This window comes from Schistocerca gregaria, chromosome 7 (assembly GCF_023897955.1).
Source record: "Schistocerca gregaria isolate iqSchGreg1 chromosome 7, iqSchGreg1.2, whole genome shotgun sequence".
Taxonomy (NCBI): domain Eukaryota; kingdom Metazoa; phylum Arthropoda; class Insecta; order Orthoptera; family Acrididae; genus Schistocerca; species Schistocerca gregaria.
The window spans coordinates 332,994,573-333,019,255 of NC_064926.1; the positions used below are offsets into that span (position 1 = coordinate 332,994,573).

Below are 24,683 nucleotides of genomic sequence, written 5' to 3' on the forward strand. Positions count from 1 at the left end.
CTCACTCTTAAATCTTACCTACGATTCAGTGTGTGACCAACAATAGCAATTTAAAGCGTAAAAAGAGATATAATTTTTTACACATGTTCCAGCACTGAGAAATATTATAAATATGGTTAAGGGAATGGTCTCAAACGCTTAGACCGCGTAAAATTGATATTTTGCTTCAACATGTAAATAAGTCATTTTTTAAATAATGGTAGCCTAACTTGTGTAACGTACAGGCCTACCTTTCCAACGGTAGACTGTTTCTTTCTTTTTTCGGAATATTTCTCGCCAGTAACTGTCTGTTTTTCAGGAATAACCAAACATATCACAATCGGAGTGTACTTTTATCACCTGTTTTTTTTTGTTTTACTTTTGAATATCATTTTGAGGTTTTCAAAGTATAGAAGCCACCATGCTTTGTAATATACCAACAGCTAGTTACATGCTCCATGCATCATTAGCGCTGTATATCTTAACGATGTGTAACGAGTCAATTTATATTAACATCAATTTTTTTCTGAAAACCCTCCATGCTGTTCATTTATTAGTTTTTTGTATTTTAATTAAAGACATATATATTAGTCAGTAATTACTAGTTATTACCATTAACACATTACAGTAATAGATAGTCTTGTGCAGATTAGGAAGCGTTGTCAGACCGAAACGTTTACAGTTTATCGTCATTTTTTTCTGTTTTCCGTCTTTCTCTTAGTTGCCTTAGATTCGTGGAAGTATGTACCGTCTACGCAACTAATTGAAGGCAGTTTGTTTATCGCCATACGCGTTTCGCTTCTTTTACTTGGGAAGCATCATCAGTGATCTCTAATACATGTTTATTTTTATACATACAATAAACATATTGTGTGGTAGATAAAATATGCTTCTATATTGGATTTTGTCGTGTTTTCCTCTTGCTACAAAAGTTGAATCTAACCTACAAAACAAGAGAAAAACACGACAAAATGTAATACAGCAGCATATAATATCTACCACATAATACGTTTATTATATGTATAAAAGGAAACGCGGGAAACACGTGTTACAGGCCACTGATGATACTTCCCAAATAAGAGAAGCGAAACGCGTATGATAATAAACAAACTGCTTCAATTAGTTGCATGGACGGTACACACCTCCACGAAGAGTTTTCAGTTTAGTTTCAAATTTTACTTTGCTGTTTGTTAGGCATTTTACGTCCTGGGTAAGCGATCAAAACTTTTGATGGACGCATTGTGAACCGCTGTCTGTGCTAGAGGCAACCTTGTTGAGGCGTAATGAATGTCCTTTTTTCTGGTATTGTAATTAAGTATATGATTGTTCCTGTTGAAGTGCATTGGATCATTTAAACCAAATTCAGAAGGGAATAACTATGTTATGAAGCTGTTAGATTGCTACTCAAACGCCGAGCAGCAGGCAGGCAGGGCGAAAGAGTGCTCTCATCAGTTTTCGGGCAAAGCCTTCTTCCGAAACGAAACAAAGCGCGCGCGCACACATACACACACACACACACACACACACACACACACACACACAAATTCATACAATCATGCACACGAAACACACACACACACACACACACATGACCGTTGTCTCTGGCTGCTCTAGCCAGAATCTCTTATAAAGAGGGAGGGAAAGCGAACAATGAATAATATCGGCGGGATGAATTCAGGGTATGAGATGTTGCACCAACAGTCAGTGCGGTCACGCCGCCGTGAATTGTTCTACGACGAGGCCATTAATACAGTTTGGCTAGCATGTCTGTGCGTTTGGAAGGCAATGAAAACCACGGGAAAGGAAAAAAAAAGTAAACAGCGCAATGATAATTAATGTATAGAAAAGAAAATATTGCTTGAACGGCTCCACTTACGAATGAAATGTGATTCCTGTAAGCTTTACATTAGAATCGGATCGGTTGGTACACCCGTAAACAATGCTAGCTGGCAATTTTGATGAAGTAACTACGTCTCCACACAAATCACCAGATGCTATTTGGGATGTGACCATGAAAGTTGGTAGATATCCCGAACGCTCGAAACAGGTCACTGGCGCGTCAGAGTGACATCACGAGGAAGTACCCTGGAGGTATAAATGCGGTGAATCTAATGTTTTGGCTTATAGAAGATGGTGGCGGAAGCTGGCTTTAGGTTTGTGAGTAATTGCAACTTTCTTCTTTTTTTACCTCCATGCTAAAAACGAGCAAAAAAGAGCAAAGTGATCAGCGATTTTACAGGGTGGGGAAAATAAAATTGGCCCTGACGAGTGGATACGATTGGACGTGAATGAAAGTGTATAACCACACCCCACCAGGATAGAGAAACTGCCCATACGGCCGGCAGAACTTTGGAGCACATTTGTACAATCTTCACGCCTGGTAGAGGTCAGTTTGATCACGGACATAGCTAGCCACAGAGGTCACACAGCTTTGTCCGAAAACTTCTAGCGAGCAATTACTTTGTGTGGGGAGCCATCAAGGTGTATCTCAAAAACCCTCAAGGTCTCCAAAACTGCAGCAGAACATTTCGGATGAGACTGCAGCAATTCCAGCAGTCGAGCTTCGATACGACTTCAGCATTTTGCTGACCTGGAATCAAAAGTGTCAACAGATGAATGGTGGTCACTCTTAACAGCTGCAGTAGTCAGGTTAGTACAATATTTCCTTTCTTATGCTCTGTTTCTTTGTACCGTGAGACTCTGTTCTCCTGGTCACTTTTATTTGTCCTGCCCTGTATTAGGGTATACCAAGATGATGTTTGAAATCGATGTACACAAGTAAAGACAATTCTGTGTGCAGTTTATAATGTCTATAATTACATTATAAATGTTACGAGCGGTCATAAAAATTATAGAAATAATAATAATCATTACAGAAATTTCCAAAATTATAAAATACAGCTGACATTTTTTTTTGTATAACAGTCTTCTATGTGACACTAATTTCCATTCTGTATTTTTACATTTGAATACTGTACCATCAGGTTGAACGCAAATTAAAATAAAAAAATGTGTTTTGTGAAAAAGTCACTGGGCCAGGGGTGACTTTATTGTATGTATCGTGTTGTGTACTAAATAATGGTGCCCCACTGCCCAGTTCCATTACGGCCTCCATTCCTTACTTTGCAGAGAAAGCCTATCTGTCGGAGCCAGCGTCTCTGCAGGAGCTGAACGACAACTTTGAGCTGGCTGTATCGCCGTTGCTGCACCTGCCGACGGCCGAGGAGCGGTCTGCAGCTGCCCTCAGCTTGCACGACTTCTACTTCGGACACGAGAACATCACCGTGGCCGACGGGCAAGCCCTGGTCAACGTACGTACCTCACTTGTTGATGGACTCAACAGCGTCATGCGACTTCTCACAATTCGTGTCATTCCATGATTGAGGTATCACCTACTGGATAACATGTACAAGTCTGCTCTGCAAATCATAGCGAAGTGCATGGCAGAGGGTACTTCCCATTGTATTATTCTTCCGGTTCCACTCGCGTATAGAGCGCTGGGAAGAATGGTTGTTAAAAGACCTCTGTGCGTGGAGCAGTACCTAAAGGGGCGGTATGAAGTGGTTTGTAGTATATGCCTAGATTTTTCAATACAAATATTTGAAATTTTATCAGTTGGCCAAGTTCATTGGGGTGGCAATTATCCGCAGCAAGTACGTAAATAATAGTTATAGAAATTGAAACGTCATTTTATTGCTACTGTCTTTCGCTGGGCGGGGATTTCTCAAGAGGACGTCGTTATCAGGAGAAAGAAACCTGGCGTTCTACGGATTGGAGCATGGAATGTCAGGTCCCTTAATCGGCCAGGTAGGTTAGAAAATTTTAAAAGGGAAATGGATAGGCTAAATTTAGATATAGTGGGAATTAGTGAAGTTCGGTGGCAGGAGTAACAAGACTTTTGGTCAGGTGAATACAGGGTTATAAATACAAAATCAAATAATAGTAATGCAGGAGTAGGTTTAATAATGAATAAAAAAATGCTAGTACGGGTAAGCTACTACAAACAGCATAGTGAAAGCATTATTGTGGCCACGATAGACACGAAGCCCACGCCTACTACAGTAGTACAAGTTTATATGCAAACTAGCTCTGCAGATGATGAAGAAATTGATGAAATGTATGATGAGATAAAAGAAATTATTCAGGTAGTGAAGGGAGACGAAAATTTAATAGTCATGGGTGACAGGAATTCGAGAGTAGGAAAAGGGAGAGAAGGAAACATAGTGGGTGAAGATGGATTGGGGGAGAGAAATGAAAGAGGAACCCGTCTGGTAGAATTTTGCACAGAGCATCACTTAATCATAGCTAACACTTGGTTCAAGAATCATAACAGAAGGTTGTATACATGGAGGAATCCTGGAGATACAGAGATTTAGGAACCAGGTTTTAAATTGTAAGACATTTTCAGGGGAAGATGTGGACTCTGACCACAATCTATTGGTTATGAACTGTAGATTAAAACTGAAGAAACTGCACAAAGGTGGAAATTGAAGGAGATGGGACCTGGATAAACTGACTAAACCAAAGGTTGTACAGAGTTTCAGGGAGAGCATAAGGGAACAATTGACAGGAATGGGGGAAAGAAATACAGTAGTAGAAGAATGGGTAGCTCTGAGGGATGAAGTAGTGAAGGCAGCAGAGGATAAAGTAGGTAAAAAGACGAGGGCTATTAAAAATCCATGGGTAACAGAAGAAATATTGAATTTAATTGATGAGAGGAGAAAATAAAAAAAACGCAGTAAATGAAGCCGGCAAAGGGGAATACAAACGTCTCAAAAATGAGATCGACAGGAAGTGCAAAATGGCTAAGCAGGGATGGCTAGAGGACAAATGTAAGGATGTAGAAGCTTATCTCACTAGGGGTAAGTTAGATACTGCCTACAGGAAAATTAGAGAGACCTTTGGAGAAAAGAGAACCACTTGTATGAATATCAAGAGCTCAGATGGAAATCCAGTTCTAAGCAAAGAAGGGAAAGCAGAAAGGTGGATGGAGTATATAGAGGGTCTATACAAGGGCGATGTACTTTAGGACAATATTATCGAAATGGAAGAGGATGTAGATGAAGATGTAATGGGAGATACGATACTGCGTGAAGAGTTTGACAGAGCACTGAAAGACCTGAGTCGAAACAAGGCCCCCGGCGTCGACAACATTCCATTGGAACTACTGACGGCCTTGGGAGAGCCAGTCCTGACAAAACTGGGGAGCAAGATGTATGAGACAGGCGGAATACCCTCAGACTTCAAAAAGAGTATAATAATTCCAATCCCAAAGAAGGCAGGTGTTGACAGATGTGAAAATCAGTTTAACAAGTCACACCTGCAAAATACTAACGCGAATGGAAAAACTGGTTGAAGCCGACCTCGGCGAAGATCAGTTTCGATTCCGCAGAAATGTTGGAACACGTGTGGCAATACTGACCCTACGACTTATCCTAGAAAATAGATTAAGGAAAGGCAAACCTACATTTCTAGTATTTGTAGACTTAGAAAAAGCTTTTGACAATGTTGACTGGAACACTCTCTTTCAAATTCTAAAGGTGGCAGGGGTAAAATACAGGGAGCGAAAGGTTATTTACAATTTGTACAGAAACCAGATGACAGTTGTAAGAGTCGAGGGACATGAAAGGGAAGCAGTGGTTGGGAAGGGAGTAAGACAGGGTTGTAGCCTCTCCGCGATGTTATTCAATCTGTATATTGAGCAAGCAGTAAAGGAAACAAAAGAAAAATTCGGAGTCCATGGAGAAGAAGTAAAAACTTTGAGGTTTGCCGATGACATCGTAATTCTGTCAGAGAAGGCAAAGGTCGTGGAAGAGCAGTTGAACGGAATGGACAGTGTCTTGAAAGGAGGATATAAGATGAACATCAACAAAAAAAAAAAACGAGGATAATGGAATGTAGTCGAATTAAGTCGGGTGATGCTGAGGGATTTAGATTAGGAAATGAGACACTTAAAGTAGTAAAGAAGTTTTGCTATTTGGGGAGCAAAATACTAATGATGGTCGAAGTAGAGAGGATATAAAATGTAGACTGGCATTGGCAAGGAAAGCGTTTCTGAAGAAGAGAAATTTGTTAACGTCGAGTATAGATTTAAGTGTCAGGAAGTCGTTTCTGAAAGTATTTGTATGGAGTGTAGCCATGTATGGAAGTGAAACATGGACGATAAATAGTTTGGATAAGAAGAGAATAGAAGCTTTCGAAATGTGGTGGTACAGAAGACTGCTGGAGATTAGATGAATAGATCACATAACTAGTGAGGAGGTCTTGAATAGAACTGGGGAGAAGAGGAGTTTGTCGTACAACTTGAGAAGAAGAAGGGACCGGTTGGTAGAACATGTTCTGAGGCATCAAGGGATCACAAATGTACCATTGGAGGGCAGCGTGGAGGGTAAAAATCGTAGAGGGAGACCAAGAGATGAATACACTAAGCAGATTCAGAAGGATGTAGGTTGCAGTAGGTACTGGGAGATGAAGGAGCTTGCACAGGATAGAGTAGCATGGAGAGCTGCATCAAACCAATCTCAGGACTGAAGACCACAACAACAACAACCCGTACTAGATCCAGACTCATGATCCGCAGCAACGTTCTCAATTTGATCTTCGGTTTCTGGCAGGGATCAAAGTGGATGACATATGGCTGGGGCAATGTTCCGTGGAGTAACGAGGTACACTTTACACCACAGTAAATACTGCCGAATTTGGATTTATGTTTAAACTGCATGTAGCGCACGAAGATCCATTGCGCTCGCCTTATGTGGGTGTGTGCTGTTGATTCAAGAGCAGCTTTATTCTCGGTTCAGTCTTATTTGAAGAGAACGTAGTAGAAGCTCTGTCAGGTAGCCGGCCGGGGTGGCCGAGCGGATCTAGGCGCTTCATTCTGGAAACACGCGACCGCTACGGTCGCAGGTTCGAATCCTTCCTCGGGCATGGGTGTGTGTGATGTCAGGTTAGTTAGGTTTACGTAGTTCTAAGCTCTAGGGTACTGATGACCTCAGAACTTAAGTACATTGTTTATTAGTAAATGCACCGTAATGGTACCCCGGCATTTATTTCACGTAGATTAGCTATTTGCACTCACATAGTATAGCCACGCCGGTCACCTGCTTGCATCTCCAAACGAATGCACTGTGCTACAAGAACTACTTGAAGGGAATATATCAACGAGAGGTCTACAGGAACAAGTAGGATGAATTCCTAAGCGCCGATTCATCAAAGCAGTTCACGAAAGGGTTAACTTATCTTTGGCAGTTTCGAGTGGGAAGGAACCACCTTTCTACTCAGTGTCGTCTTTGCCCCTTTCTATGGACTCGCGGCTAAATGTAGAGTCATTTCTGGCGGTTTCGTACCATGAGCGGATCTTGCAAGATCCATAATGAAATTCTACTCAGGAATGTGCAGAAAGCAAAAGTTTTTGTTAAATTTATCAATACTCATTAATGAGAACGTTCAGCACAATGAAATCGTAGAAACCAATTGTAAACAATCTTTTATGAAGGTGGTTTATTCCCAAATATTGAACGAAGTGATTATTGTTGACTTTGGTCTTAACCAAAGTCGTAAAATGTCATCGAGAGTAAGCTTTCACGTTAAAATTTGATTTTTTTCACAACATTATTTCTCTCAACGCTGACTGAACAAACTACTCGGCCAATTTCTTAAATGCTTTTGTTTGAACAATACCAAACGATAAATTTTAAAACAATAGTAATGTCACATCGTAACAGTCATATTTCAGGCCGCTTGTAAAACTTAAAGGCAACGCACGCAGTTTACCTGTCACGGCAAACATAATTTTTCCGAGAAAGCAATCCACGAGTTCTAGTTTTATGGTGGTCGTTTTGTAACATACTTTGTGTCGAAAAGACACTGCTTACGGGAGTGTAGCTCTTAAGGATTTGTAACCATAATTATATTGCACAACTGCAAAATTTTAGCTGTAACACATGTTATGGATCAAGAGACACGTATTTCACAATTCGCAGAGGATAAAGTGTTCAGTGTAAGAGGTGAAGTGTCTTGTAAATAACTCTTGGTATCTGGTGACAACAGATTACTTTTGTAGCGTTTGGTGTAAACTTTCCTGTTAGCTTCAGAAACCTTGAACGACGTGTACCTGTAAATCGTTAACTACCGTGCATGAAGATAAAACATTATTTAATGGAAGGATGCCGGGAAGACACTGTATCCTTCAAGACGTTTGTGATATGCTAAAGTTGCCTGAACGATTTTTGTATTGTCCTCTTCTCCCACTTGCACGAACTTTATAGTGAGTCTGCCGGTTCCCCTTCATGGCCCTCTTCATCACAGACTTTTATAGAAGGAACTTTGGCCAGATTATCTCTACTGCATAGCGTCTACACTTTAGTCAAGTAAGCTTCTGCCCGTAAACATAGTAACCTGTGTTCTACATTTTTCCTTACTATTTTGAATATTACTAAGTTGATGATGCTGTTATCCGCTTAAAACAAACGTTGAATGTCACTTAAAACGAAATCTTTTTTTGTTGGCCTTACAGAACATTGGCTGAATTCAGATGTGTCTCGTGTCTTTTCGGAAGAGTATTTACGTCAACGTAACGGCTAGGCAACTATTCCAGAACTACTGTGATGAAAAATGAACACCTCAAAAAAACATAATTGCGGTTTACAGTATTCCAGTCGGAACTGGTAAGAGGATGCTAATGGACATGAATCAAAGTGTTGTGCTCTGGGCAAAGTATGACCTATGTTCATGAAAACATGGAGTCTGTTATTACTAAACCGGACTTGACATATTATTTTGTTCTGAACATGGTGTGCATTAGCAAACCCATGCAGACAGGTCAACATTATTCGCCGATTACCAGCGAGGGCGGATTCTTGAACTACGAAAAACTGGTTGCAGTTTCCGAAGAACAAAATGTGTTTATTAGCACTAACGTATATTTGGGAGAAAAAACCTCCAAGCTGCAAGCCGAAATAAGGCCGTTCTTCTAGATAAGTTCATAATTTGTAAGACCACTATCATATAAGGCATATTTAAAAACCAAAACAAATTTTCACGCTCCATCTTTCCTGGCTAATATATTCGGCAGACGATTCATGAAGCAGCGTAAACACCCGCAACTCTTACAGCCCAACAAATCGGCTGTGAAAGAGCACCGCATCGATACTGGTCACTCTAAGCCAGTGTTTCGCAACCTTTCTTGGACCATTACCCCTGAGCACAATCAGACATCAGCTAGATCCCCAACCCCCACCCGTTTGTTCACCCCACTCCCCTCCCCCACATTCTAATCTGTAGAATGAAAGACTTGTATTTTTACAATGATGAAAGGGGTGAGGAGGAGAGAGCAGATAGGTGGAAAGAATATATTGAAAGCCTCTATGAGGGTGAAGATGTGTCTGATGTGATAGAAGAAGAAACCGGAGTCGATTTAGAAGAGATAGGGGATCCAGTATTAAAATCGGAATTTAAAAGAGCTTTAGAGGACTTACGGTCAAATAAGGCAGAAGGGATAGATAACATTCCATCAGAATATCTAAAATCATTAGGGGAAGTGGCAACAAAACGACTATTCACGTTGGTGTGTAGAATATATGAGTCTCGCGACATACCATCTGACTTTCGGAAAAGCATCATCCACACAATTCCGAAGACGGCAAGAGCTGACAAGTGCGAGAATTATCGCACAATCAGCTTAACAGCTCATGCATCGAAGCTGCTTACAAGAATAATATACAGAAGAATGGAAAATAAAATTGAGAATGCGCTAGGTGACGATCAGTTTGGCTTTAGGAAAAGTAAAGGCACGAGAGAGGCAATTATGACGTTACGGCTAATAATGGAAGCAAAGCTAAAGAAAAATCAAGACACGTTCATAGGATTTGTCGACCTGGAAAAAGCGTTCGACAATATAAAATGGTGCAAACTGTTCGAGATTCTGAAAAAAGTACAACCAAGAGGGAATAATAAGAGTGGACGATCAAGAACGAAGTGCTCGTATTAAGAAGGGAGTAAGACAAGGCTGTAGCCTTTCGCCCCTACTCTTCAATCTGTACATCGAGGAAGCAATGATGGAAATAAAAGAAAGGGTCAGGAGTGGAATTAAAATACAAGGTGAAAGGATATCAATGATACTATTCGCTGATGACATTGCTATCCTGAGTGAAAGTGAAGAAGAATTAAATGATCTGCTGAACGGAATGAATAGTCTAATGAGTAAACAGTATGGTTTGAGAGTAAATCGGAGAAAGACGAAGGTAATGAGAAGTAGTAGAAATGAGAACACCGAGAAACTTAACATCAGGATTGATGGTCACGAAGTCAATGAAGTTAAGAAATTCTTCTACCTAGGCAGTAAAATAACCAATGACGGACGGAGCAAGGAGGACATCAAAAGCAGACTCGCTATGGCAAAAAAGGCATTTCTGGCCAAGAGAAGTCTACTAATATGAAATACCGGCCTTAATTTGAGGAAGAAATTTGTGAGGATGTACGTCTGGAATACAGCATTGTATGGTAGTGAAACATGGACTGTGGGAATACCGGAACAGAAGAGAATCGAAGCATTTGAGATGTGGTGCTATAGACGAATGTTGAAAATTAGGTGGACTGATAAGGTAAGGAATGAGGAGGTTCTACGCAGAATCGGAGAGGAAAGGAATATGTGGAAAACACTGATAAGGAGAAGGGACAGGATGATAGGACATCTGCTAAGACATGAGGGAATGACTTCCATGGTACTAGAGGGAGCTGTAGAGGGCAAAAACTGTAGAGGAAGACAGAGATTGGAATACGTCAAGCAAATAATTGAGGACGTAGGTTGCAAGTGCTACTCTGAGATGAAGAGGTTACCACAGGAAAGGAATTGGTGGCGGGCCGCATCAAACCAGTCAGTAGACTGTGACCAAAAAAAAAGAAAGGAGTGAATGATATTTAGTTTGTGTGTGTGTTGGGGGCAGTGTTACAATTGAATGACGAAGGAATTCGTGGTGCATTGCAAGTGGCGCCCGCAACTCCTTCGCAGCTAAAAAGCAAACTCTCCACAGTGAGGATAGACATTAGTTACAAAACATACTCTGCTGGCCATCAAAATTGTTATACCAAGAAGAAATGCAAATGATAAACGGGTATTCATTGGACAAATATATTACACTAGAACTGATTACATTTTCAAGCAATTTGAGTGCATAAAGCCTGAGAAATCAGTACTTAGAACAACCACTCTGGCCGTAATAACGTCCTTAATACGCCTGGGCAAGGAGTCAAACAGAGCGTGGATGGCATGTACAGGTACAGCTGCCCATGCAGCTTCGACACGATACCACAGTTCATCAATAGTAGTGACTGGCGTATTGTGACGACCCAGTTGCTCTGCCACCATTGGCCAGACGTTTTCAATTGGTGAGATATCTCGAGAATGCGCTGGCCAGGGCACCAGTCGAACATTTTCTGTATCCAGAAAGGCCCGTACAGGACCAGCAACATGCGGTCGTGCATTATCATGCTGAAATGTAGGATTTCGCAGGGATCGAATGAAGGGTAGAGCCACGGGTCGTAACACATCTGAAACGTAACGTCCAGTGTTCAAAGTGCCGTCAATGCGAACAAGAGGTGACCGAGACGTGTAACCAATGGCACCCCATACCATCACGCCGGGTGATACGCCAGTATGACGATGACGAACACACACTTCCAATGTGCGTTCACCGCGACGTCGGCAAACACGGATGCGACCATCATGATGCTGTAAAGAGAACCAGGCTTCATCCGAAGAAATGAAGTTTTGCCATTCGTACACCCAGGTTCGTCGTTGAGTACACCATCGCAGGCGCTCCTGTCTATGATGCAGCGTCAAGTGTAACCGCAGCCATGGTCTCCAAGCTGATAGTCCATGCTGCTGCAACCGTCGTCGAACTGTTCGTGCAGATGGTTGTTGGCTTGCAAACGTCCCCATCTGTTGACTCAGGGATCGAGACGTGGCTGCACGATCCGTTACAGCCATGCGGATAAGATGCCTGTCACCTCGACTGCTAGTGATACGAGGATGTCGGGATCCAGCACGACGTTCCGTATTACCCTCCTGAACCCACCAATTCCATATTATGCTAACAGTCATTTGTTCTCGACCAACGCGAGCAGCAATGTCGCGATACGATAAACCGCAATCGCAATAGGCTACAATCGGACCTTTACCTAAGTCGGATACGTGATGGTACGCATTTCACCTCATTACTCGAGGCATCAGAACAACGTTTCACCTGGAAACGCCTGTCAACTACTGTTTGTGTATGAGAAATCGGTTGGAAACTTTCCTCATTTCAGCACGTTGTAGGTGTCGCCACCGGCGCCAACCTTGTGTGGATGCTGTAAAAAGCTAATCATTTGCATATCACAGCATCTTCTTCCTGTGGGTTACATTTCGCGTCTGTAGCACGTCATCTTCATGGTGTAGCAATTTTAATGGCCAGTAGTGTACTTCCCCTGCATTACTCCTCTCCATTGGGGCACTTGCGCGACCTGCACACTGCAACACTATTTAAAGTCAGCTAAGTTAAAACTTCTGCACTATAATTACTGTTCATAAATCACTTTATTGCTGCACCCCTTACTTTTGAACTGGCAGAAATTGGAATACTTTAGGCTGTTAGTGCTTTGTGTCTGACCACAGCCGCTAATAATAATAATAGTTATAATAATAATAATAACGGTAACGTGTACATCAGTATAGTAGCCCTTACACAGTTACTGTTGTGTCGTGTTCGCAATTAATTCTGTCCTTCGCAGCTGCAGTCTGTCACTTCATTATGCAATAATTTTCCGAGCAAGTTACTCGCCTTTCTACTAACAACAGAGCGCTACTGATATTCTCTGATAAAGCATTGACATACTGGATGAACTTACTAAGCGAAGTGCACAAATGTTTTGATAAGAGGTTATAACGCTATTGATTTCATGTGTAAAATTTAGGGAAAGTTACCTCTCAACAATATCCCAGGCTTTTAGTATTCTGTGTTTATAAACAAAAAGGGCACTAACATAGGAGTTGAGACAGTGAAGTCCCGACACAATACCAATCCCTTTAATGAGGCATTCATTCTCATATTTTAAAGGAAAGATCATCTATATTCTTAACGTATGCTGTGTAAAATGAATACGGTACTTCTTTCACTGTTTCACAGATGTCAACCGACCTATACTTTGCGGAACCAGCAGATTCAGCCATGAGGTTCGTCGTCAACCAGTCTGACGCTGGTCCAGTGTACTACTACCTGTTTGACTACAGAGGGCCCGAGCTTCTGAACTCGACGTTCGGTACGTACCTTATTTCTTAAATATCTTGTTAGCTTCAACATGACGTAAACTACACGCGGTCTGCTAGTATTTTCGGACGCTATGTGTTTAGAATATCGAAGAACAGAGACTACCTATCAATTAGAAATTTATTCTGTGATTATTTGAACTGCAGGTGCTCTGGGTATCTCTCTATGACTTTACAGTATCTATTACTAGCTCAGTGTTCGCTGCTTCACTCGCAAAGAGTGTTTGGTCTACACCGATTTTTTTATTTTTCTTTAATGGAAATTTTATTTTCACAAATTGCAACATATTTTACACTATTCAAGCTAATTAAGGCCATAGAAGCACGGTCTTTCCCCGAATGTACTTCTGACCGAAAAGCGATTCTGGTAGCTGGAGTCGGACGATTTGGTTAATCCTGCCTTTTGATTTCTTTTGGTTGTATTTCCAAATAAACTTTTAAACCCTAACACATTTCTTTATTCTAACCCTGAAGTGAAATACTGGTTTTCATTCACTTAGATTTGAAATTTTTTTAATGTAACGAAATTTTATCTCAAAAATTTTCCTCCCCAGTTTCACTGCTTTAGAAGTTGAATTTCCAAAAACACTGAAACAAATTTTTTTTTTTACATTTCTAATCGATCAGTCAAATAAGAATTGTCATAGTTGTAGCTTCAAAAATGCTGTGGTAGAATTTTAATAATGATTTACACACATCAAAAAAAGTCTTGAATTATCTAGGTTTCGAGAGTTCCGGAACCTGTACAGAAAATTGGAACAGAGATCAACATAAACATAATTTCCGCCCTTTTTATTGCTTATTGCTCATGAAAACCACACATTACGTGTTGTACCACCATACAGCGAGACCTTCAGAGGTGGTGGTCCAGATTGCTGTACACACCGGTACCTCTTATACCCAGTAGCACGTCCTCTTGCATTGATGCATGCATGTATTCGTCGTGGCATACTATCCACATGTTCATCAAGGCACTGTTGGTCAACATTGTCCCACTCATCAACGGCGATTCGGTATAGATCCCTCAGAGTGGTTGGTGGGTCACGTCGTCCATAAACAGCACTTTTCCATCTACCCCAGGTATGTTCGATAGGGTTCATGTCTAGAGAACATGCTGGCCACTCTAGTCGAGCGATGTCGGAAGGAAGTCATTCACAAGATGTGCACGATGTGGGCGCGAATTGTAGTCCTTGAAGACGAATGCCTCGCCAATATGCTGCCGATAAGGTAGCACTATCGGTCGGACGTTGCACTCAGGTATCGTACAGTCATTACGGCGGATGGCATTCACGTATTGTACAGCCGTTACGGTACCTTCCATGACCACCAGCGGCGTACGTCGGCCCCACATAATGCCACCCCAAACCAGCAGGGAACCTCCACGTTGCTGCACTCGCTGGACAGTGTGTCTAAAGTGCTCAGCCTGACCAGGGTGCCTCCAAACACGTCCCCGACGATCGTGGTTGAAGGCGTATGCGACACCCATTGGTCAAGAGAACGTGATGCCAATCCTGAGCGGTCCATTCGGCATGTTGTTGGGCCCATCTGTACCGCGATGCATGGTGTTGTGTTTGCAAAGATGAACCTCGCCAGGGACGTCGGAAGTGATGTTGTGCATCATGCAGCCTATTGCGCACAGTTTGAGTCGTAACACGACGTTCTGTGGCTGCACGAAAAGTATTATTCAACATGGTGGCGTTGCTGTCAGAGTTCCTCCGAGCCATAATCCGTAAGTAGTGGTCATGCAATTTAGTAGTAGGCCTTGGGCGGCCTAAGCGAGGCACGTCATTGATAGTTCTTGTCTCTCTGTATCTCCTCCATGTCCGAACAACATCGCTTTGGTTCACTCCGAGACGCCTGGACACTTCTCTCGTCGAGAGGCCGTCCTGGCACAAAGTAACAATGCGATGTGCTCGAACTGCGGTATTGACCGTCTAGGCATGACTGAACTACAGACAACAAGAGCCGTGTATTTCCTTCCTGGTGGAATGACTGGAACTGATCGGCTGTCGGATTCCCTCCGTCTAATGGGCGCTACTCATGTATGGTTGTTTACAATTTTGGTCGGGTTTAGTGACATCTCTGAATAGTCAAAGGAACTGTGTCTGTGATAATATATCCACAGTCAACGTTTATCTTCAATCCGCCAGGGTAGCCGCGAGTGCTAATGCGCTGCTTCCTGGATTCGGGTAGGCGCGCTGGCCCCGGATCGAATCCGCCCGGCGGATTAACGACGAGGGCTGGTCTGCTGGCCAGCCTGGATGTGGTTTTTAGGTGGTTTTCCACATCCCGCTACGTGAATACCGGGCTGGTCCACAAGTTCCTCCTCAGCTACACGACTCACAGACATTTGGAAACGTTCACACTATTTCATGACTTACACTAGATGCAGACAGCTGGGGTACACTACTTCCGTCCCAGAGGGTTCGGGGTGGCGGCTGGAACGGTATCCGGTCAGCCTCTGCAGTTAACACTGCCAAATGCGTCATAACAAAGCTGACCCTGCGTTGGAGCAGGGCAAAGGCCCGAAAAAGAAAGAAAGAAGGAAAGTCAACGTCAATCTTCAGGTGTGCTGGGAACTGGGGTGATGCAAAACTTTTTTTTTAATCGAATCGAATTTTTATGTTATTCACAAACTGCAACACTAATTAAGACCTTAGAAGCATGGCCTTTTCCGAATGTACTAATGACCAAACAGCCATTCTGGTAGCTGGAGTGCAAGTTTTTGTTAATCATGCAAAACTTTTCTGGAAATTTGTGTTAAGTTCCTGTGGGACCAAACAACTAAGGTCATCGGTATCTAGCCTTGCACACTACTTAATCTAACGTAAACTAACTTACACTAAGGACAAAACACATACCGATGCCTGACGGAGGACTCGAACCTCCGAGGGGTGAGGGGGGGGGGGGCGGGAGCTGCGCGAACCGAGGCTGGGCGCCCTAGACCGGACGGCTATCCCGCGTGGCACTAATCATGCCTTAGCTATCTTGTATTGGCGTTTCCATAGAAGAAACTTTCATGCTTGTAATACATATTTCTTTACATCTAACTGAGAAGTTAAGTACCAGTTTTCATAGATTTAGTTCTAAAATTTTTTTAACATGGTGAAATATTTTCTTAAAAATTTCCATTCTCTGTTTCACCTTCTTAGGGCTCGAATTCCCAAAAACAATGAAAGAGATATTTTTATCTCTAACAGAGAAGCTAAACATAAATTTACATGGATTTAACTATGAAAATTATACAACTCTTCATCCCAAATTCACTCCCTTACGGCAGTTCGGTTTCCAAAAACACTGAAACACAGATTTTTTATTTCTCACCGAGAAGTCATATACCAGTCTTCGTAGATGCAGACTTAAAAATGCTTTAGTAGTTCTTTTATCACGATTTGTTTTCAAAAAACATTCCCAAATATTTTTCCCCTTGGTGGCAAAATTAAAAAAAAAAAAAAACGAAACACCGGTGTTTTTAGTTCTGACTGGGAAGTCAAATAGTAATTTTCGTAGTTTTAGCTTGCCTCAACAGTGACATATTTTCAAAAAATACCTTTCATCTCGTATTTAAATCCTCTTAAGAGTGGAATTTCGAACAGTCCATTCTTAAACGATGAGTACAACTTAAGATCGACACCCTCTCCAAATTTCAAGTTTCTATCCTTAGTTATTTGGGCTGGGCGATGATGAGTTAATTCACCCATTTAGAAGTTGAATTTCCAAATACAGTGAAACATGTATTTTTTCATTTCTAATCAAGAAGGCAAATACCAATTTTCAAAGATTTAGCTTTAAAAATGTTTTCGCAGTGAAATATTTCGTATAACATGTTACCGCCTTAGAGGTTGAATTTCCAAAAAAACTGTGAGATGCGTACTTTTTTATTTCCAACGAGAAGCCAAACACAAATATTAATAGATTTACATTCAAAAATAATGAATAATGAAATAAATGAATTTTGAAATATTTCCATAAAAACTGTCCTTCCCTCTTTCACCACCATAGGGGTTCAATGTCGGAAAACAGCAAAACATGTATTTTTTTATTTCCAACCAAGAAGCCAAATTCACATTTTCGTGGATTTAGCTTTAAAAATGTTTTCATAATGAAATAGTTTCATGAAACGTTTCATCCAAGATTTCCCCCCTTAGGGTTGAACTTCCGAAGACACTGAAATGCGTTTTTTTTTAAATTTGAAACCAAGAAATAAAAATATCAATGTTTACAGATGTATCTTTAAAAATACTTTAGTAGTTCTTTAATAATGATTTTCTAAAAGTAAAAAATAAAAAAGCTCTCTTCCACTTAACTTGCAGAAATGCCGAAACACATGTTTCTTTATTACTCACCGAGTTACCAAATAAGCGTTTTCGCAGGTCAAGTTTTAAAACTGCATTAAAAGCGGCGTATTTTCGAAACACCTTGCATCTCTATTTCACCACCTCTGGGGCTAGTACGAGCTAGGAGCTGGATTGACAGGGACCCCTTTAGTAGGAACTCACTGTATTTTAACGTTCCTTCCGCAAAGAGCATCTTCCGATAATTTTCATGGAGAATGCTATAATACAAATGGAAAGCAAACAGAAACACAAAGACCACACTTACAAAGGGAAAACAAACAGAAATGCAAAGACCAAGTGCCATATATTAGTAATACGGAATCAGCATATAAGGCAACTTTCGCGAAACTGTGAGAACTTTGTGATCTGACCAGTACTTTTCAGATGATGCGAATTTAGCAAACTCACATACATGAAAGTCTGGCCGTGTTGAAGTTGTACTCTACGGTGGATGAGGTCTCTAAATTATACATTACGGGTTCACTCACTGAACACACGTATGGCCCTCGTGATGTAAACGAAAAGCTTTCTCTTCTCAGATCTTTTGTCAGTAAATTAGGGCGTCAAGGGTCATCAGCACATTCTTTTAGAAATCAAGCTTAAATGCGTCCATAAAGTTAAAATACTACCATCACAACGGGGTGTACACGACTTTATTTGTCTGTATATTGAACCCTTTTTCTCCGCTAGACACAGATACATGTTGGTGAAGACGTAGAACTGCTAAAAAATGCGGTGTTTAGTAAATGGATATTTCTAAACCACTAATTTTTACACTTTCTCTTCGTAAATGAAAGTAAAAAGATAATCATCTCTTTTCTCACTGTCCGTCAAAGATATACCAGCCAATTCCCAAACAAAATTGACGATATACAGGGTGCTACAAAAAGGTACGGCCAAACTTTCAGGAAACATTCCTCACACACAGAGAAAGAAAATATGTTATGTGGACATGTGTCCGGAAATGCTTGGTTTCCATGTTAGAGCTCATTTTATTACTTCTCTTCAGCCCACATCTCGTGGTCGTGCGGTAGCGTTCTCGCTTTCCACGCCCGGGTTCCCGCGTTCGAGTCCCGGCGGGGTCAGGGATTTTCTCTGCCTCGTGATGTCTGGGTGTTGTGTGATGTCCTTAGGTTAGTTAGGTTTAAGTAGTTCTAGGTGACTGATGACCATAGATGTTAAGTCTCATAGTGCTCAGAGCCATTTGAACCATTTTTGAACTTCTCTTCAAATCACATTAATCATGGAATGGAAACACACAGCAACAGAACGTACCAGCGTGACTTCACTTTGTTACAGGAAATGTTCAAAATGTCCTCCGTTAGCGAGGATACATGCATCCACCCTCCGTCGCATGGAATCCCTGATGCGCTGATGCAGCCCTGAAGAATGGCGTATTGTATCACAACCGTCCACAATACGAGCACGAAGAGTCTCTACATTTGGTACCGGGGTTGCGTAGACAAGAGCTTTCAAATGCCCACATAAATGAAAGTCAAGAGGGTTGAGGTCAGGAGAGCGTGGATGCCATGGATTTGGTCCGCCTCTACCAATCCATCGGTCACCGAATCTGTTGTTGAGAAGCGTACGAACACTTCGACTGAAATGTGCAGGAGCTCCATCTTGCATCAACCACATGTTGTGTCGTACTTGTAAAGGCACATGTTCTAGCAACACAGGTAGAGTATCCCGTATGAAATCATGATAACGTGCTCCATTGAGCGTAGGTGGAAGAACATGGGGCCCAATGAAGACATCACCAACAATGCCTGCCCAAACGTTCACAGAAAATCTGTGCTGATGGCGTGATTGCACAATTGCGTGCGGATTCTCGTCAGCCAACACACGTTGATTGTGAAAATTTACAATTTGATCACGTTGGAATGAAGCCTCATCCGTAAAAAGAACATTTGCACTGAAATGAGGATTGACACATTGTTGGATGTGCCATTCGCAGAAGTGTACCCGTGGAGGCCAATCAGCTGCTGATAGTGCCTGCACACGCTGTACATGGTACGGAAACAACTGGTTCTCCCGTAGCACTCTCCATACAGTGACATGGTCAACGTTACCTTGTACAACAGCAACTTCTCTGACGCTGACATTAGGGTTATCGTCAACTGCACGAAGAATTGCCTCGTCCATTGCAGGTGTCCTCGTCGTTCTAGGTCTTCCCCAGTCGCGAGTCATAGGCTGGAATGTTCCGTGCTCCCTAAGACGCCGATCAATTGCTTCGAACGTCTTCCTGTCGGGACACCTTCGTCCTGGAAATCTGTCTCGATACAAACGTACCGCGCCACGGCTATTGCCCCGTGCTAATCCATACATCAAATCGACATCTGCCAACCTCGCATTTGTAAACATTGCACTGACTGCAAACCCTCGTTCGTGATGAACACTTACCTGTTAATGCTACGTACTGATGTGCTTGATGCTAGTACTGTAGAGCGATGAGTCGCATGTCAACACAAGCAGCGAAGTCAACATTACCTTCCTTCAATTGGGCCAACTGGCGGTGAATCGAGAAAGTACGGTACATACTGACGAAACTAAAATGAGCTCAAACATGGAAATTAAGCGTTTCCGGACACATGTCCACCTAACATCTTTTCTTTATTTGTGTGTGAGGAATGTTTCCTGAAAGTTTGGCAGTACCTTTTTGTATACAGGCCTTATTTTTAGCTTCCTTTGCGAAGCATGGACTTAGAGCTAGTCTTATATGAAGTGGAATATTAAAATTGAAATCTACGAAATACATCTTTCTATTCGGAAATTTTGGTGATCTATGCCACATCCAAAATTGGTAGATGTGTATTGTCAGTCTACTGGACTATTATACAGGGTGGTCAGAAACAGTCGGAATAGTAGATTGTGCTGAGAAATCATTGCTAAGAAAATAAATTGATGCTTTGCGCCGTTTCCGAGTTAATTAGCATTGAAGTTAGCCAATCAAATCCGTTACCCGCGCAAGTTCAAGCGGCTCGTCATTTAGAATCAGTGTCAGTTGGCCGCACGGCGTAGATGATGGCGCACGAGGCTGCTCAGCCTTTGGCTCGGGTTCGATCCTTACTACCTTCCCATGTCCAATTTTTGTATCGCTCTCTTGTTCGGTTATAGGAAAGCTACTGAAGAACTCGTTTGGTGGCACCGTTTCTGGCTGGCCCCTTGAATTTTCGCGTGCAGCGGCCTGTTTGACTAACTTCAATGCACACTAACTCGGAAACAGCGCAGCGTATCGAATTTTTTTTTCTTAACAGTTATTTCTCTGCCTTTTACATTGTTCCTGACGGCCCTGTAAAAGGCGACTAATGTCTGTAGCTGACAATCGATGTCTGTGGTTTCTGTTCGTGGCCCGCTAAATGTGTGAACGTGAACGTCAGACAGCGTAATTGTGCCAGAATATCCTGGACTAAAGTGCCGTCTGCGTTGCTTAAAGGTTCGTGGCATGCGGCGGAGACGGATGTGCTGTTCTTTGCTGGGAACTCTCAGCTGCCGGATCCAGACAGCGTGTATGGTCGCATGAGGTCCAACCTGGTCAGGCTCTGGTCCAACTTCATCAAGTATGGGTACGTATAACTACGTCTGCTTTGTTGCTAAGGTAATACCCTCCACTAAATTCCTGTACACATTACAGTCTATTCAAAGTCACTTATTAACTGAACCCACAACTTTTTTAATCGCTGTATCTTTTTTGATGACAACAGCAGAGCGGAAAGCAATGCTTGAATATACAGCGCCGAGTCAAGATTTTTTGTCAGAAATACGTTTATTACAGTAACAATAAGGAAGCTGTGAAGGAACACATACAGACAATAATATTGATAGTGTTAGATCAACACCGTAAACATTGGCTAATGAGAAATTCGGTGTAGGAACATTTCTAACAGCTTTTCACAATTTCTTTCTATCTACTCAGAGCTGTTCCCCAAACATGGCTATATTAACGAATATTTATCTGATCTTAAGGTTAATGTATTTGGACGTTAGCGCTGTCGCTGTGTTTGAGCTATTCTGCCGCTACATGAAATGAAATTTCATTAATCATATAGACGAGCATTATACAATCTCCAGATTACTATATTCTACAATGTTGTGGAATATCATACAGTCTATTCTTTCAAGTACTGTGACAAAATTATTTAAAAGCTGAATTTACATAATGTGATTTTTAACGTATGACTTTAACTTTGTATATTTATACCCAAAAAACTGAATATATGATTGTATAAAAAGTATGCTACCAAAATTTTTCAAGAAAAACAGGAAATATTACTTTTACACTTACAAGATTGCATTGCGGTCAATGATGAAAACTACCGTCAGGTTCTCAATCGTAAAAATGTGACAATTTCTCCTAGACAAGGTTCTGTTCCGCGAAAGAGCAAATTGCATTGTTTGTCAATCTTTGAAGTTTAAATGAAGCAAACTAATTCACTGTGAAGCTACCAGGAACCAATGCAGGAGTTTCATCGTTCAAATAACAGCAACGGTACCCACTGTTTTGGAAACTTGGTTTCCTTCAAATAGGAACCGTCGTTTTTTCACAGCTGCATCGCTCTTACTTCCGTCTACCTTTCTGAGACGTGCAAGTACACCACCAAATTCGCATATTGCTTCAGTCAAAAGCAAATAAAAAGTTAATCCCAGTTGTTTGTGGAAGACTGTTTGATGGAACTGGGGACTGTCTATGCCATAAGATAAAATGAAATAAATACGCGTGCATTTCTTTTTTTTATCCTTCACGACCCTTCTCAAGGATTTTCACCTTCGTCCTCAGATGGATACACAGTACGCAAAAATTCAGATGTGAGCCACTGTATCCATTCAAGGATAAGGATGAAAATCCGCAAAACGCGTCATTGAGGATTAAGATAAATGTGACTGATAGAGATTTAGTTTTTGTTTTAAGTCAGTAGCTACTAAAGTGAATTGTCAACATAATATTCAGTGTTACTTAGGCACGGATCAAATTCTCCTGCCGATGGGACAAGAGGGTAGGGTTGCTTTCGGATCCAAGTTGTGAACAAATTCATTTCTGCATGGTGCCTTAACAGAAGCTTTTTTGCCGTTGTCGGTCAGAGCATCAGCACTGCCAAACACAGTCCGTAGTTCCTCGCAGATACGATGCAACGCATGAACGCTGCAAAATACATTAATCATTTTAGACTATCTTGCTACTCTTGGCTCCTCTTTTCGTGTGTGTAAGCCAATGACAGCTATTTTAGTGTATATAGCCACATCAGTCAAAAGTAGAACAATATTTTTATATCATTAGACCACAGTAGTTCTATTGATTCCAAAGTATAGCAGTGGAGGAACGGCTAACAGTTTCTAACTCTTGACCATTTAGGGAGAGTGACAGAGGATTCTCCCTCTCCTGTCGATGTAACAGTAACGACTGTTCGAATATTCCGATCAATCCAGTTACATTCCTCGCCATTTTACACCGGAATATCTTTCTTACCGTAACTTTCACGAATTCTATTCACGGTTTCATTAAAACATTGTGACAAAATTTTCACAAAGTTGATTCCTGTAGTGTGAAAAGGAGCGTAATATGTAATGTTATGCTTTAATAAAATTAGGAGTTTTCCAAAATATTTGTATACACCAATTTTCATAGGAATACAATTTAAAAAGAGAAAATAGATAGACTCTATGTCTTAGTTATCCCGTATAGTCCGGTTTAGTTTTGAACAGAGAGAAATAACTGTTTTTTACCCGAAACTTGTAACTAAAAAAGAACACACAGCATCTTTATTGTATTTAAATTGTTTCTCCTAGATCCCTGCTTCCGCTATCCGCTAGTAGATTACATTACACAGTCTCTCTGATTTCAGAGCACACACACCACACACACACACACACACACACACACACACACACACACACACACAGGAGAGCAGAATATATCAAAAGCAAAGATATAAGGATATATGTAAATTATTGATACGTCCTTTACTAGTGTTCAAAGTGAAGCTGAAAACAAATGTCAAATGACGAACAAGTCAGAATTCTCATTCTCCATTCCACAACTAAAGTGCAATATAGACACCAGTATATGAGATTTTTGCACTTTTGGAATTATTTGTGTATCTTGACTACGAACTTTCTACAGCTGTCTCTTCAGAATACAAAAAATCACTGTTCATACTTCAAAACATCCATTCACTCATAAATTACACGAAAATAAACAATTACCAGTAATTCAGTAACACAATATGTTTGGCGTAAATTCTGAGGAAGACAGGAGCTCCATGCGGCGTCATACAGTCTCAGCATGTCTAAACTTGATTTCCTTCACTGTTGCAGAACACCGTCTCCCGATGGCGAGACAATTGACTGGCAGCCCTTCACGACGTCTGCGTTGAAGTACATGCACATCACGGATGATTTTCAATTAAGTGAGAATGTCAACAAGGAACGTATGGACTTCTGGCATGAAAACATTCCTTGGTGATCGATGATGTAGCGAATGTATAAGCATTGTTCGTGCTGCTACTACAAAAAGCACAGAAAACAGTTATTCTTTTTGGACTGTATATTAATGTGATACATTTTTTCTGTCAACGACGTAGATTGAGTCCCACACAAAATAAAACGTTTCTGTGGAGTATTACCTGTTGGCTTTCGTCTCGAGATTCTCGGCCGACACTTGATTGATGTCTTTCCTGACATTTCGCCAGCAGGAGTTGCTGACATTGCGAAAGATCTACTCTCCGTTGCTGTGGCGGTTTCTTTAACAATGCCAGGCACCCGTGCTGACGAAATGTCAGGAAAGTCACTAAGCAAACGTCAGCCGAAGATTCCGAGGCGAAAATGACAAGGCAATAAGTCAACAGGCCTCAACAATTTTGTTTCTGTTTCACTCATTCTATTCCCCTTCAAATTCCTCTCCGAAATCTGAAGGACTAGAAAAGCGCATAAGTTGGTTAATTTAACAAAATGGACAGTTTTTGCTGTTCCAGATCTGTCGCAACTTCTGACACGACTGAATGAGAACAGCATTGATGGTCTCTTTAGGTTCAAAAATTCATTTATTTCCCCATCACAAACCGCATTTC

General features: G+C 41.4%; 1 protein-coding gene across 1 annotated transcript in view; it reads left to right on the forward strand.

Moving 5' to 3' along the window:
* Positions 1-24,471, forward strand: part of LOC126281638 (acetylcholinesterase-like) — a 79,932-nt gene extending 55,461 nt beyond the window's left edge. Inside the window, exons 7-10 of the mRNA XM_049980770.1 lie at positions 3,109-3,290; positions 13,143-13,275; positions 21,056-21,185; positions 23,932-24,471. Of these exons, the coding sequence (XP_049836727.1) occupies positions 3,109-3,290; positions 13,143-13,275; positions 21,056-21,185; positions 23,932-24,079 (593 nt within the window). The 3' untranslated portion in view covers positions 24,080-24,471. The remainder of the gene's footprint in view (positions 1-3,108; positions 3,291-13,142; positions 13,276-21,055; positions 21,186-23,931) is intronic.
* Positions 24,472-24,683: the final 212 nt, after the last annotated feature.